This window comes from Lolium perenne, chromosome 7 (genome assembly GCF_019359855.2).
Source record: "Lolium perenne isolate Kyuss_39 chromosome 7, Kyuss_2.0, whole genome shotgun sequence".
Lineage (NCBI taxonomy): Eukaryota > Viridiplantae > Streptophyta > Magnoliopsida > Poales > Poaceae > Lolium > Lolium perenne.
Window position 1 is genome coordinate 248,216,008 of NC_067250.2, and position 15,819 is coordinate 248,231,826.

General features: G+C 46.5%; 2 protein-coding genes and 1 pseudogene across 2 annotated transcripts; 1 reads left to right on the forward strand and 2 right to left on the reverse strand.

The window, feature by feature from the left end:
* The first annotated feature begins 344 nt into the window (after positions 1–344).
* LOC127313234 (L-ascorbate oxidase) lies at positions 345–2,836 on the forward strand. Its single transcript, XM_051343786.2, has 4 exons — positions 345–795; positions 922–1,149; positions 1,233–1,511; positions 1,616–2,836. The coding sequence occupies exons 1-4, from the start codon at positions 391–393 to the stop codon at positions 2,654–2,656; spliced, it is 1,953 nt and encodes a 650-aa protein (XP_051199746.1). The 5' UTR covers positions 345–390; the 3' UTR covers positions 2,657–2,836.
* A 474-nt stretch (positions 2,837–3,310) lies between these two features.
* On the reverse strand, positions 3,311–8,548 carry LOC127313235 (transmembrane 9 superfamily member 7). The gene is made up of 7 exons (XM_051343788.2): positions 8,339–8,548; positions 6,022–6,186; positions 5,745–5,854; positions 5,488–5,581; positions 5,288–5,400; positions 4,866–5,013; positions 3,311–4,788 (listed from the first exon to the last, which is right to left on the reverse strand). The coding sequence occupies exons 1-7, from the start codon at positions 8,468–8,470 to the stop codon at positions 3,631–3,633; spliced, it is 1,920 nt and encodes a 639-aa protein (XP_051199748.1). The 5' UTR covers positions 8,471–8,548; the 3' UTR covers positions 3,311–3,630.
* A 2,670-nt stretch (positions 8,549–11,218) lies between these two features.
* Positions 11,219–14,349, reverse strand: LOC127313236 (cinnamoyl-CoA reductase 1-like; annotated as a pseudogene).
* Positions 14,350–15,819: the final 1,470 nt, after the last annotated feature.

Here is a 15,819-nt window from a genome sequence, read left to right on the forward strand (position 1 = left end):
ACATTCATATAAGATCCATATGTCTAGAGATCGTCATATTCATCGATCAAGACTTAATTAAAGAAAAAATTGGGGAACTGCCAAATTGTTGCAAAAATGCACTAGCCGATTTCATCATCATGGGCAAGTGTTCGCATCATGTTTAAGGTTTTTTTTATTTGCGAATCATAATCATGTTTAAAGTTAAGTTGCTAGTTTGCCTTTTCTAACCATTAAGGTGGGGTGGTTTGTGTTGCTGAAACAAAACGACCGTGTTCCTCTATCCGTGTTCAAAAAGTTGCAAGAGCGGAGCCATCCCTATTCTTCCCCCAAACGCCTATAAAAGGCACGCCACCCAACTGCAAAACTCCACAGTACACAGCACCACCAGACCCCCTCCCAGAAGCCACGATGGCCAAGCCTCACACGAGTGACCACCTAGCAGTGCAGCTGCTGCTATGTTGCACGCTCCTCGTGGCCTTCGCCGCTCCCGCCGCCACCGCGGCCTCTGCTCCCGCTCCGTCCCCGGCGAAGGTGAACATGACGTGGGACGTGGAGTACATCCTGTGGGCGCCGGACTGCCAGCAGCGGGTGATGGTCGGGATCAACGGCAAGTTCCCCGGCCCGACCATCACCGCCCGCGCCGGCGACGTCGTCCGCGTCACCGTCAACAACAAGCTTCACACGGAGGGGCTCGTCATCCACTGGCACGGCATGCGGCAGGTCGGCACGCCGTGGGCCGATGGCACGGCGTCCATCTCCCAGTGCGCCATCAACCCCGGGGACTCCTTCACCTACGAGTTCGTCGCCGACAAGGTACCCAACGCATAACAATCCAACAATTGTTTTGCTAGAAACCACTATGGTCCTGGCTGGCTGGGCAAGAACTGGCCGATGCGCCGCCGCCGCGTGCTTACAAGTTTTGTTTGTTTGTGCGTGAAGCCCGGGACGTTCTTCTACCACGGGCACTTTGGGATGCAGCGGGCGGCGGGGCTTTACGGGTCGCTCATCGTGGACGCCACGCCGGAGCAGGACGAGCCGTACCGGAAGGACTACGACGGCGGCGAGCTCAACCTGCTGCTGAGCGACTGGTACCACGAGAACGTGTACGCGCAGGCGGCCGGGCTGGAGCGCAAGGACAAGCACTTCGAGTGGATCGGCGAGCCCCAGGTTCTAGCTAGTTTCGATGGTTACAAACTGATGAGTTGGTAAGGGTAAAATGACAAAACTACACGCATGTTTCGAGATTGCAGACGATCCTGATCAACGGGCGAGGGCAGTACGAGTGCATGCTGGGCAAGGTCACGAGGTACCACAGGGGCATCGACAGGTACGCCAAGACCTGCGTCAGGGGCAAGGAGGCCAAGCTGTGCAGGGACGAGGAGCGGTGCCTGAGGCGGAGCGAGTGCGGGCCCTACTGCCCCGAGAGCCAGTGCGCGCCCGTCGTCTTCGACGTGGAGCCTGGCAAGACGTACCGGCTCCGGATCGCCAGCACCACCACACTCTCTGCCCTCAATCTGCAGGTCCAAGGGGTAAGCAAGAAAGGAATTACTCTTTCTTGTGTTGTCAGTCTTCAGTAGCACTGTAGTAGTAAGAAAACATGTCTGTTGACACGTTCTGGTAATTTTGCGTGCAGCACGAGCTGACGGTGGTGGAGGCGGACGGCAACCTGGTGGAGCCGTTCAAGGTGACGGACATCGACATCTACTCCGGCGAGAGCTACTCCGTGCTCCTCACAACTAGCCAGAAGCCTACCTTCTACAGGCCGGGGGCCTTCTGGATCTCGGTGGGCGTGAGAGGGCGGCACCCGAAGACGCTGCCGGCCACCGCCGTCCTGAGGTACACCAACAGCAAGTTCGACTGGCCGGGCAGCGCGCCGCCGGAGACTCCGGCCTGGGACGACATAGACCACAGCAAGAGCTTCACGTACAGAATCAAAGCCCTGAGGAACAACGCCATCACCAAGACACGTCCGCCGAGGTCATCGGCGCTGAACCGGACGATCGTGATGCTGAACACGCAGACGATGGTGGGCGGGCACGTGAGGTGGGCGATCAACAACGTGTCCCTGGCGCTGCCGGCCACCCCGTACCTGGGCGCCTACCACTACGGCCTGCAGGGCAGCGCCTTCGACGCGGCGGGGGAGGCGCCGGACGGGGTGCCCGAGGGGTACAACGTGAGCCGGCCGCCGGGGGAGAACGAGGGGTACGCGGCGCGGCTGAGCGACCGGGTGTACGAGCTGCCGCACGGCGCGATGGTGGACGTGGTGCTGCAGAACGCGGACATGATGAGGGAGCGAGCCAGCGAGACGCACCCGTGGCACCTGCACGGGCACGACTTCTGGGTGCTCGGCTACGGCGAGGGGCGGTACGACGCCGGCAGGGACTTGGGGAAGCTGAACATGCAGGACCCGCCGCTGCGGAACACGGTGGTGGTGTTCCAGCACGGGTGGACGGCGCTGCGGTTCGTGGCGGACAACACCGGCGCCTGGGCGTTCCACTGCCACATCGAGCCGCACCTCCACATGGGCATGGGCGCCGTCTTCGTCGAGGGAGTGGAGAAGATGCGCGAGCTCGACGTGCCCAGGGAGGCCATGATGTGCGGGGTGATCAGCACGTCCGCCGCGGTCATGACACCCGCTACGCCGCGCGCACCGGCGCCGGCGCCGGCGCCATGATGTCAGAGTTCATGGATGATAAGCTCGTCCTCCTCGCATGCCCGTTCCAGCAGATCTGTTGTCATCTGTCAGTACCGAGTGCGAACCAAAGGCCTTCCCACTCGAACCAGAGAAATGATTGGTTGTCAAATGTAAAACGTTTGACTATATGCGCACTGAATAAAGAAATAAGTTTGCTATTTCCGATGAACTATATACACGCCGGCTTAAAATGAAATCAATCAAATGTAGTACCAAAATGAGTACAGAAATACGCAAATTGTAAAGTCCCGCTAGGTTCTAATTATAGTTCATGACAGATCAGAACAAATGCAAATGAAAGTCGACTAGTTTCCAATCTCTCTCGCAAAAGTAACAAAAGAAACTTGAGGTTCACATATTTCATGTCAAGTTAACGTGCTCTCTGGCAAAAGTAAAAATAGAAACTTCAGGTCCACACATTTTCATGTCAAGCTAACGAGACGTTAGAAGCTACTCCCTTCGATCCATAGTGACATAGTAAGTGCTGTGGGTTTAGTTAAGTGTCCAAGAAACCTACATACTTACCTGGTGATCGGCCCAGGTAAGATACTGGTCCATCCTCCTCGAAATAGATGAAATCATTCCAGCATCGAGAAAAGTATGCTGTAAGAAATAGTATCATCTCCACCGCAGTACAGATAAGGCATAAAATAAATTCAACAGGCATGGTCAACCAAGATCCGAAACAGTACAAGAGCACTCAATATATCTTTAGAATTACATAAGCATGCTAAAGCAGCAGCAAGTATCAAATTCTCTCTTCAACATCCGTGAACATCCGGTGATTCTTACTCCTACCAGACTACATACTCTACCAAAACCATGTAATCCCATCTCAAATTCCAGTTTCCTTTATATCAACTGAGCAGCACACCATGTATGAGATTGGAAGAAAACCTTGTCCGGGAGATGCTCTACAAGCAGACAGGAAGCTTATCTTGACAGTTGTTACATCAGTCGATCTTCACAGAAGCATATATCTTCCTCACAAACCAGAAGCAAGCATAGAAGCCAATAGTGCCAGTCAACACGAAGAAGGCATAAGAAATGATCAGCATGTAACCAAAGTACAGAATCCCTGAAACAAGCTTTGTGATCTCCAGCTTGTTGAAGAAGTAGAAGATAGCATAAGCAAAAAGATATAGAGCTGAAGAGCCTGCGGTCAGGTATGCCCGCCACCACCAGTGGTAGTCCTCGCTACATAGCTGGAAGTAGCAGAGGACAATTGTGATCTCAGCACAAGTTACCAGGAGAATGACGAAGACTATGAAGAGGAAGCCAAAGATGTAGTAGAACTGGTTCAGCCAGATAGATGTGAGGATGAAGAATAGCTCAATAAAGACAGCACCAAATGGCAATATGCCACCAGCGAGTATTGAGAAAGCTGGCTGCAGGTACCATGCTTGTTCAGGAATTTGCCTCGGAATCTTGTTTGTCTTGACTGGATCTTCAATAGCTGGCTGCTTGAATCCCAAGAAACTTCCAACAAAAACCAGTGGCACGGAGATGCCAAACCAGAGGAGGACCAGAGCAAACATTGTCCCGAAAGGAACTGCGCCAGATGATTTCTCACCCCAGATAAGGGCATTCAAGACGAAAAAGACCCCAAAGATTATACCAGGAAACATGAAGGCAGTTTTGAGAGTGATCTTCTTCCACTCATTGCCCTTGAACATCTTGTAGAGGCGGGATGATGTGTAACCAGCCAACACGCCCATGAAAACCCACAAAAGGACCATAGCTGTCATCAGTCCTCCACGGTTTGCAGGGGATAAGAATCCAAGTAGCGCAAACATCATGGTAACCACCGTCATACCAAAGAATTGCACACCAGTTCCAACATAAACACACAGAAGGCCTGAATGAACAGGAGGCCTGAAGGCATCACCATGCACTAATTTCCACCCAGTTTCTTCTTGGGCCTCCTCCTGATTGTCAAGCTGATTATAGTTTGCTATGTCCTTGTAAAGGGTTCTCATCATAATCATGGCTATCATACCAGAAAGGAAAAGTACAATCATCAAAGAATTAATGATTGAGAACCAGTGGATTTGGCTGTCACTAGAAAGAAGGTACACATCCCAGCGAGATGCCCATATGATCTCACTAGCCTGCAGCAGACCGATTGCAAATTAATCAACATGGCAGGAACAAGAATATCAGCAACAGAGTGAGAAAGGAAATATACCTCAAAGGTAACATCGTAAGAGAATACAACGTATGCATCCGGAGCCACCTCTTGAGGTGTGTGACTACCAGGAGTTATCTTAGTGTTAGCGTTGCAAGTTTGCACTATAGGATTCTTGTCATCCCAGTCACCATATTCGTGCTTAATGCTGTATACAGGAGGAGAGTTAATTGACTAGTTATCATAAGCACATGAACCTTCAGATAAATATATAATCTATAAAGGGCAGGCAAAATATTGGCTATGTTGAACATTTGATATATCCTATCAATCCATTTGAAATCAATGAAATGCTCAAAACATTCGATGAACATGAAATTCAATTCGTTTCATGCTGGCCAGCTATGCATACAAAACCATAACAAAACAAGATCAAATACACCATGAGGCATGCTAAGTTGGACATGACCAAGTATCCATACCTGCTAGGAATCACATGGAAGCCAACGATGCGAGCTTCTGGGGAGTTTAGGTCTTCATGGTACAAGACTTTAAAGCTCAAGTGATTGTTAATATAGTACTTGTCATCCTTGAGCTGCCAATATTGCGCCCAAATTAGATAACTTCCTTGATAACTATTTCAAGTTCCAATGAGTATCAATCAAACAGGTGAGATGCTCACCTTATAGCCAACTCGGTAACCATGCTCAAAGCCTGGTGCTTGGCTTCCTTCCCGTGTCTGCCTAGGGACCACAACTGGGAGATTATCCAAAATCCTGATAGAAAAACGCAGAAAAAAAATACATTGTTAGGCACTGTACTATATATATAGCATATGCTGCACATATACCACAACAGCACAACTTGAACCAGTGGTAGCTAGATGGCCATGTTAATCAACTGGCAATAGCAAAAACTTCAAACTCAGAACATACATACATGTTCACTCGATATTCATCATCGATCTTTTCTTTGAAATTCTTTGCAGCTTCTGCAGAAAGTTTAGGTCGACAAACAACTTTGCAACTCTCGTCCCTCCTCATCTTGAACTGTAACCATTCGAAAATTAAACTGAAGTTAAAGAGCATACAACTTCTCATATTATGTTCTCCTGCTGCCTACACACTAGAATTAACAGGCAACGTCATTTCTAGAGTGTTTTTTACATTATCATTTCTAGAGTAATTAATGCAAAATACAAAGGTGGCATACTTACATTATAGACAGAATTTTCAATACGGTCCCCACGAAGGACTTCCCCTAAGTTTTCAGCACTGTTCTTAATTGCATCAGGCTTGCAGTAGTCCAGGAAATAATAGTCGTATGGAAGTTGCGTCTTTATAGATGACAGCTTGTTAACCTTCACCTGGAGATCGTCATCCTGCAATATGAATGGTTGATTAGTCAACCCTAGAAATCAATTTAGCAAAGGGAGAATATATATACAGGAAAAATGGATGAAACTGCCAAACAACTAAGAAGAATGGTTGATTCAGCTGTAACTGCAATAATTATGTGGTAAGTTGGTAACCTTTTGTGAGAAGAAATAACAATCTCAATGCAATAGGAGGCCCATAAACAAGAGGATTCTATCAACTTGTAAATAATGAAATCAAGGAACACCTCAACTTAATGGCATTGAGAACAATATGCAAGTGAGCAATCCAACACCTTGGCCTTGACATACATTTTACTATTGTAGATTATATAACTTCTAGAAAATTGATACTCATCAGAATAGCATCCAACCAAGATAAACAAAAAGGCTATAAAATGGTAAAGAGCAGATCCTATGCGTCCATGCCAAACTAATCATAGTGCGATAGTTGAACAGAAAAAAGAACCCGGCATACACGTGATTTTTTTAGATAATCTGGGCCTTCTAAATTACCAACTATAGTACATCAACAAGATAAAGGGACAATATCTTCATACCACACAAATGGCATTTCAAGCATTTTTTTTATCACATCTCTAGTTGTAGTTTGCTGCCATTCTATGAAAGCACTTAGGATCTAGCAAGCCGAAGAAAACACTTTAGCTTATGCCACTTTCCCAAGGTTTGTGATTGCAGTGTTTGGAATCTCCGTGAAACCCACCAACATAAACAAACAACAGGTACATGCGGACTTTTCTACCTATAACACCAAAATAGTTTACCACCGACGTAAATACTGTTGGGTTTCACACTCAGGATTAGAAGGCAACAAGAGACAATAACCATGCACTTGTCTACAGGTGGGGCCTCTTCCAGTAGATCATCAAGCACATGCAACACCTTGGCCTTGGCATAAATTATACTATTGTAGATTATATTACTTCTAGACATTTGAACTCATCAGAATAGCATCCAACCAAGATAACCAAATGAGCTATAAATGGTAAAGAACAGAACTTATGCGCCTATACCAAACTAATTATAGTGCGATAGTCCAACATAAAAAAAAACTCGGGATACACATGATTGTTTAGATGATTGGGCCTTCTAAATTAGGAACTATAGTACATCAAACAAGAAAAAGGGACAATATCTTCATACCACACAAGTGGCATTTCAAGTATTTTTTTATAAAATCTCTTAGTTGTAGTTTGCTGCCATCATATGAAAACACTTAGACCCTAGCAAGTTAGACGAAGAAAACACTTCAGTTCATGCCACTTTCCCAAGGTTTGTGATTGCAGTGTTTGCAATCTCTGTAAAACCCGCCAACATAAACAGCAACAGGTACATGCAGACTTTTCTACCTACAGCACCAAAATAGGTTACCACCCACGTAAATACTGTTGGATTTCACTCTCGGTGTGCTCTGCAGCAGTACAAAGGAGACTAAATCAAACAGCAACCAAACGAAGCCAAGAAGTAAAAACACTTGGGCCCTAGCAAGTTAGACGAAGAAAACACTTCAGTTCATGTCACTTTCCCAAGGTTTGTGATTGCAGTGTCTGAAGCTCCGTGAAACCCGCCAACACAAGCAAACAGCAGGTACAAGCAGACTTTTCTACCTACAACACCAAAATAGTTTACCACCGACGTAAATACTGTTGGGTTTTACACTCAGGATGCTCTGTAATAATAGTACAAAGGAGACTAAATCGAACAGCAACCAAACTAATCATACCACGAACCTCCCTACGCTGTGCAATACCATTTCCATTCACGCTAGGGAGAACTAAACCAGCATCAGAATTCGACAGCGGGAACTAACAAAACGCACCGTGTTACATAAACTAAATTATTAATCACAAGCAATCAAAGGCTAAGCGTGCATTACACCATACAGCTTCTCCACTATCACCCCGTACGCCCGAAACGCACGCGCAAGCTAAACATACTCCGCACATTGCTCAGATCACTAAACCCTGAACCTAACAATCCTCCAAACGCGGGGGAACCTTCCAGAACGAGGGAAACGAGGTCTGGAGGGCCAGATCTGGGGCCGCGCCTCTCGGCACGCCTAGATCCACCGGCAGGGGCGGCCGGGAAGTTCACCCGGAGCTAGATCCGAGGAGGAGAGGGCGAGCGGGTTGATCACCTTCTGGAAGTCGCGAGGGGCGACGCCGGGGAGGTAGAAGGCGCGGGCGGGGGAGGAGGCGAGGACGACGGCGGCGAGGACGAGGAGGGGGACGACGAGGAGGCGGCCGCGCGGGCCGCCGGCGATCGCCATGGTGGGGGAGGCGTGGCGGGGATGGGAGCGGGTCTGCGCGAGCGAGAAGAGAAATGTGGAGAGGTGGTGTTGGGCAAGTGCTAGCTACGGACGGAAGGCGCAATAAACGGCCGTGATCCCTCGAAAAAAACATAGAATAAAATTTGGCGTCGAAATGTCAGAGTAGTATCGTGCAGAACAAGAATTTCAAAACGAAAACCGTACCGACAGAGAGGAGCCGTCTTTTTTTTTTTTTTTTGAACAACCTCAAATCACTTTCATCTTTTTTGGAATCACCAGAAAGGAACTGTCTGTTGTGATATTTCAAGTAAGTACAGTTTTAGATAGTAATGGTACACTTGCTGTTGGGTGACACGTTACCTTCTTAAGCTTAGGCTCACCGGAGACTTTCTTTGTTTTATGTTAGGTGGCACTTTGCCTTCTTCAAAAGTTTTCTTGGCAGTACAAGCTACTCTACAGTTTTATAAGATTTTCATTTTGACCCATGAATATTCTACCATGTACATCAATTTATGCGACAAAATTTATATCATCGCATTTGTATCGAAAAAACTTGCTTACAAATATAATTTTGTATCGCATTGATCCATCATGCTTCCGCCGTGCTTATGATCCACCATGAGCTCTAGTTTCCTGGTCACCTATTAAGCTCTACTATTATTCTGGTAAATGCTCTATATGATTTTGTCTTTTGAATTTTAGGTCCCATTCGGTATGTCAGAACTAAAAATGCATGAACCGATATATCAGTGTATTCTGGATTTCTACAAGAACCAACACCACGAAAAAGATTCAGAAGGGTCGTCTGGATGTCACACAGAAAACATGCACGAGTTGTAAGCACGGAAAAATGGAAGCATGAGGTAGACCCTCATGTTTGTTTTCCTCCTAAATTCATATGGCCTATTTTCACGGCGAAATTCTAATATTATTTCTGTTGTTCCACCAATGCCACCAAAAGTTAAAGACCTCAACACGTTTATCCTCCCGCAGCTCCCATATTATCTCTATAAATAGCTCCGATAGTACTCCATGTGAAAAAAAAGTACTCTCCTTCTCAAGCTCACATCTACATTGCGCCATCCCCAGTCCATGCCAAATTTCTTTGACTGCTTTGATCTTCACAAAATGGTGCCCTCCATCAGTCCATCTTCGTTAACACGCCTAAGGGCATTTATTGTTTTCTAAAATCATCCCTCTCTTTATCAGGTTGGTTTTCAAAATTATGTGCCACTCTCCAAGTAAACATTCTGAATTTATTTGGGCAAGGTTACAACCAGATACTCCACTGGTAATTGTTGTTAGGCCAATATGCTTGATGTATTACCAGGGAGCCAAAGGCCACAATATATAGTACATGTACAGGTGCACATATGCAGAAAGCCCCCTAACATAGGGAGAAACTACAATATACAGATATATACATCTAACATCCCCCCCCCCCCCTCAAACTCATGGTGCATCCACAACACTGAGTTTGGAGAGTAAGAAATCATGCCGCGCTCGAGTCTGTGCCTTCGTAAAGAAATCCGCCAACTGCAAATCTGAAGGCACATAATGAACTGCAACAACATCATCATGCACCTAAGCACGTGTGTAAAAAACATCAACACCAATATGCTTGGTCAGCTCATGCTTGACCGGATCACGTGCAATACTGATAGCACCTGTACTGTCAGACAAAAGTGGAGTGGGTGTCGTAACAGAGACCCTAAAATCTGCAAGCAACCACCGTAACCAAGTCACCTCAGCAATCAACAAACCCCTCGCCCGCAACTCAGCCTCAACACTCGAACGGGAAACTGCGACCTGTTTCTTCGTCTTCCAAGCAACAAGCGAACCACCAAGAAACACACAGTAAGCAGAAAGTGAACGACGATACGTAGGATCACTCGTCCACGTAGCATCCGAATAGCACTGGAGCTGGAGAGAGCTGGAACGGGGAAAGAAAATGCGACGAGTGATCGTGCCACGAAGATAACGAAGAACACGGAGGAGATGACTATTGATATGGGGTGGCCCGATCTTCTCAGTAAGCAGTGGTGGTGATGATGATCACGGGGTGATGGCAGCGGAGAAACACGACGATGTAGTGGATGATAACTTGTATGACGCAACGATATCTCTCGATTGGTCCCTGTCGCCAATGCAACAGCTCTCAACCCTGCAAGATATTCGCAACTCCACACACTTGCGCACGTAGCCGCCGACCACGAAGCGGTAAGTTGCAACCGTCTAATTCCCAATGGAACAGCAGATCACACAAGACTTTTTCAGGATCTACACAATATCAAGCAATATGGTGTAGGGATTCAATAGTTTTGGTGGCGTTGGGCAAGTGCGAGCTACGGACGGAAGGCGCAATAAACGGCCGTGATCCCTCCCTCGAAAAAAACATAGAATAAAATTTGGCGTCGAAATGTCAGAGTAGTATCGTGCAGAACAAGAATTCAAAATGAAAACCGTACCGACAGACGCTGGACGGTTCTGATCAACCTCAAATTTGGAATCACCAGAAAGGAACTGTCTGTTGTGCTATTTGAAGCACAGTTTTAGATAGTAATGGTACACTTGTTGTTGGGTGACACATTACCTTCTTATTAAGCTTAGGCTCACCGGAGACTTTCTTTGTTTTATGTTAGGTGGCACTTTGCCTTCTTCAAAAGTTTTCTTGGCAGTACAAGCTACTCTACAGTTTTACAATATACCACGAGAGATGCCGGGAAGAAACAAATGAGGGTGGGCACATAAGCTGAACACAACCAAATTCAACTAAAACACAGACAGAGATACATATACATGATTCACTTGTGCGTCCATATTTTCTGCAAAACACAATCTGTGAAGTTCGAACTTAAGAATGGAACCACAACAGGTCAACCACACAGTGTCCATTCACTCTTGGATAGGCGGCATACGGTAGAAATACGGAACCCGACAAGGTTGCCCATCCACATCCTGCAGGATACCTGATTTCTCGTACGACTCCACACTATCTGCAAGGGTCTCATCCAGTGTCCTCGCTTGCCAGCCTAGGTTCTTTAGTTTATCTGAACTCATCGCAAGCTTATAATCCACATCAACCAGTCTGCCCAAAAATATTTTTGGGTGAAAACATGTGGATATGACAGCCTAAAGCATAAAAGTGTGCTAATATATAAGGCTTACTTGTCTGCATAACCGTAGTTAGGGTACATGCTCTTTATCAAATCTATCAAATCTTTTATGTCGATTTGGTGTTCAGAGCATATGTATCTCTGAGATGATCCCGCCTTGTGGTATAATAGGAGTAGTGCGTCAGCGACATCGCGGACATCTTACTATGGGCCAGAATTTGTTGTTTATTATGTCAGGACCTCCTGTAAATTCAATCCAACTAATGGAGTTAGTATAAACACCAAGACACAAAAATAGAACACATCCATTTGGTTAACTCTTTGTTGAACTGTTGTATAATGTACTCCTTGGGATAAATATGATGAGACCGTAGTAAACAGGATGCAACGATCAGGAGTGAACCTTTTATGATATAACGGAGGTATTTGGTGGTGATATTGAGCACATCAGACTGCAACAGAGGGCCAAAGACTGCACCGGGGCAAAATGTGATGACGTGCAATCCGCTTTTCTCTGCATATTCCAAGGCCATTTCTTCAGCTTCCGTCTTGGCAAGAGCGTACCAGATCTGCCAACACAAAGACGTGAGTAATTCAGTCCTCCCTACCTCTCAGCGATCATATCCAAGAACGTCTAAGTGTGTAATCCTGGAAACTAGTTAAGATTTCCATGGTTTATGTCAAACTCTATGGAGAGTTGGTCCATGAAGGCGTTATTCTCAAAAAAAAAAATTAACACGTTATTTAAACAACAATGCTGACCTCATTTTCCTTACAGAACTGTTTGTCTGACCAACAATTCTCATCTTTCAGTTTATCTTGAGGCCAGTTAGGGTTCAAAGTAACAGCAGCGCCGGATGAGACCACAATAAGTTTCTGAACACTCATAGCAGAGCAAGCCTTGAGTACATTCATGGTGCCACTGACAGTAGGAGCCATCATCTCTCTCTGCATAGTTTGAATTTAGGGCCTTAATAAAAAAGTATTGATGTGCTGGTACCCCTAAGAAATAGTGAGCTTGTACCTTGTACCGTTGGATCTAATGTGTTGCAGAAAAAAAATGTGTTGCAGGTATAAATAAGATGTAATGAATTTGATTGTGAAACGGTGAAAAAGACCCCCCCCCCCCCCCGTTTCCCTAATATTTACCAATCATTTATGCATTATTCCAAAATTTAACTGACAGTACAGATTTACGCGTTCTGTCAAAGTAATTTATGCATTCCAACGAAGTGCCACGCCTAAAGATGTGGTTCCTGGCTTGGATGCCAAAACACAATATTGATAATATAATTTAATGAATTCTTCCTCAGCTTGGAAAAGATTATAACTCACCCACCCACTTTACTTAAAATTGAGTGATTTCCTCCTGAACTGTACGTTTAGATTCTGCAACAGTCTGCATTACATATGCTGCAAGAAGTTTGTATTTTTTATTTGTCATTCTGATTTAGAATTTATGTGTTTTTTTGGAAGTTTTAAATAAATTTAGTTTGACTCCAACTTTAAACCAATCTTCTTCACAAAACCTAAATTAATAAATGATGCTGGTAAAAAACTGTTTTCACCGTTCTGATTGATATTTTTCGTGTGCATCTTAAATTTAGATGTTGCTCTTTAGGTTTCAAAATCAATTAAGTTTACGACATCCATTACTTTTCATGAAAGATAAAGGATTGTCCAAAATATTATGTACTACATTTGCAAGTCTGAAGATCAACCAATCACCGTCAAGCGAATATGTACTTGCCTCTTTGTCAACCATCTTGTCTATGGGCACTGGAGATGCGACATGAAAGACGCCCTCGCACCCGCTAAACGCTGCTGCCACTGTGTCATAGTCCAGCATGTCTGCCTGGAACAGATTCAGATTCTCCGGAGCATTGTCCAGCTGCTTCAGAAAGGCGTTCTTTCGATCACCTGAAATGGAAGTTAACAAGATATTAACTGTATCTGTGTTTCTTAGCAAACACCTTACGTGGTGCTCATTTGTAGACTCTCCTGAATCTGAGAGACTCATAATGCACACACACAGGATTGCATCTCTTTTCCACATTAATTTTAAAAATATCCCGGATCAAAAAAGAAGTTGTGGATGTAGGTCCTATACCTTCTGTGTTTTTAGTGAAAAAATAACATACGTTAAATATAAATGAAATAAGCCAAATATGCCAAGACAGTTTAGAACGAATCTCGAAGAACCACCAACAATAAATTGTTTGACCGGTAGGTCATGGCTTGGCTAGAAGAGCATACGTCTCTTGGTCTATGTATCCTTAGACACTCATAACCTCATAGTATTAACTATGGTGAAAACTAAAATTATACAACTAGTACACACCGACAACCCGGGATAGGCTATATATAGCTAACTCATCACCCATGTTGGGACGTGAAGTCTCTGGTAACTTCCTTGCGATGTTAGCTACTCCCAGCTAAAACCACGACAAGAATTATGGAATGGGGAGAGTAGTAGAAAATTATGAAGCGAGAGGTAGCATGTGGAAAAAGATATCTAGAAAGCCAGAACGCATTCTGATCAAATCAGGCCGTTAGCTCGTGGCAAGTCCATCATCCCAAGTCTGTAAACGAAGAGGGCGCCAAAAGGCAGCAAAGAGAACAGGTCTACGTACATGGGTCGCGGACGGTGGCGTGCACGGCGTAGCCGCGGGAGAGGAGCAGCTTCACCAGCCACGATGCGATGTACCCGCCGGCTCCGGTAACGCAGACTTGCGGCTGCGACGACGAAGACGAAGCCATCTCTCTGCTAGCTCTGGCCTCTCGGCTAAGGGAGGTTGACTTGCTGTATACCGCGCCGTTAGATGTATATATAGTTATATACTAGTAGAGTACTACAAGAGTAGATTATTCGCGGCAGAGAAACATAAAACATCCCTATGGTACACGCAACAAGCGAAGGCAAATTGACTGGACCACCACACACCACGACCTTGTCTTACTGATCGAGACTCGAGAGCCCTTGCTTTTCTTTAAGGTGCACGTGGGAACTGGAAGTTCTTTACTTGCAACAACTCATGAATGTGACCTCTGCTACAAGAACTCTGCTTCTTTCTCCAAGGTAACATTTCCCCCTTTTAAAACAGTTTTCTTGACCGTACCAAGTTCAAGTTGTGGAATGCTCCTTCTTAGAGCATCTCCACTCGTGCCCCCGTCGAGGCCCCCGGCGAGCGTTTTTTCCATCCGGACGGCGTAATTCGGTCCAGTCGCGCCCCCGGTTCCTCGATTTCGTCCGGATTTGGCCCTTCATCCATCCGGCGAGCCCACGCCACCCCCGGCCCCCCGGGGAGCGCTCGGGGACTCCGGACGAGTGAAAAGCGGGGAAGGGCCCGATCTGTCGGTGACTCGACGCACGAACCCCACCGCCACGTCGCTCAAAATCTCCCCCACCCCTCGCATCTCTCTCGCCGCCGGCACCACCCCGCCGGCTTGTTGCCCAGAATCCGCCGCCCCTCCTTCCCCACCTGCCTATATTCCGCCGTCTTTGGACGACGGCCTATCTGGCTGCTCTTCCGCCGGCCTGTTTTCCGGCCTGCTTGCTCCTCGTCGCTCGCGGCTCGGGTTGCCTCGACCACGCCCGTCAGGTGTTCGTCCATTTGCCTCGCCGGCCATGGACTCGGACGAAGAGGAGGAGCAGATGTTCGTCGAGCTTATGCAAGAAGAGATGGCAGCAGCCGCCCAAGACGACGAGCACATGATGATCCTTGGTTGCTTGGCAAGCACGTACGCCGGACCGCAACCGGGTCGACGTGGTGGGTCGGCACGAGGTCGCCGGAAGTGCAAGCCGAGACAGCGAATGGAGGGCTACTGCATGTTGTACGCCGACTACTTCGCCGACAATCCATTGCACGGTGAGAGTGTTTTCCGGCGTCGTTTCAGGATGAGCAGAAAGGTATTTCTGTAAATTGTGTATGCCATCCGCCACTTTGATCCCTACTTCAGATGCAAGGCGGATTGCACTGGTTTGGTTGGATTTTCGTCACTGCAGAAGTGCACAGTGGCTATGAAGATGCTGGCGTATGGAGCTCCCGGTGATACTGCAGATGACTATCTTCGGATGGCGGAGTCCACCGCCCTTGATTGTTTCTACCGGTTCTGCAGGGCCGTCATAGCAGTGTTCGGGGACTATTTCTTGAGATCACCCACTGTCGAAGACACTCAGAGGATCCTTGCAACAAATGAAGCTAGGGTTTTCCAGGGATGCTTGGAAGTATT

Coding starts and splice junctions, on each gene's coding strand:
- LOC127313234 (XM_051343786.2), top strand. CDS start 391: ATGGCCAAGCCTCACACGAGTGACCACCTAGCAGTGCAGCTGCTGCTA. Junction 796..921: donor ACGAGTTCGTCGCCGACAAG/GTACCCAACGCA, acceptor TTGTGCGTGAAG/CCCGGGACGTTCTTCTACCA. Junction 1,512..1,615: donor TCAATCTGCAGGTCCAAGGG/GTAAGCAAGAAA, acceptor TTTTGCGTGCAG/CACGAGCTGACGGTGGTGGA.
- LOC127313235 (XM_051343788.2), bottom strand. CDS start 8,470: ATGGCGATCGCCGGCGGCCCGCGCGGCCGCCTCCTCGTCGTCCCCCTC. Junction 5,855..6,021: donor TTGAAAATTCTGTCTATAAT/GTAAGTATGCCA, acceptor GAATGGTTACAG/TTCAAGATGAGGAGGGACGA. Junction 5,401..5,487: donor GTTACCGAGTTGGCTATAAG/GTGAGCATCTCA, acceptor CAATATTGGCAG/CTCAAGGATGACAAGTACTA.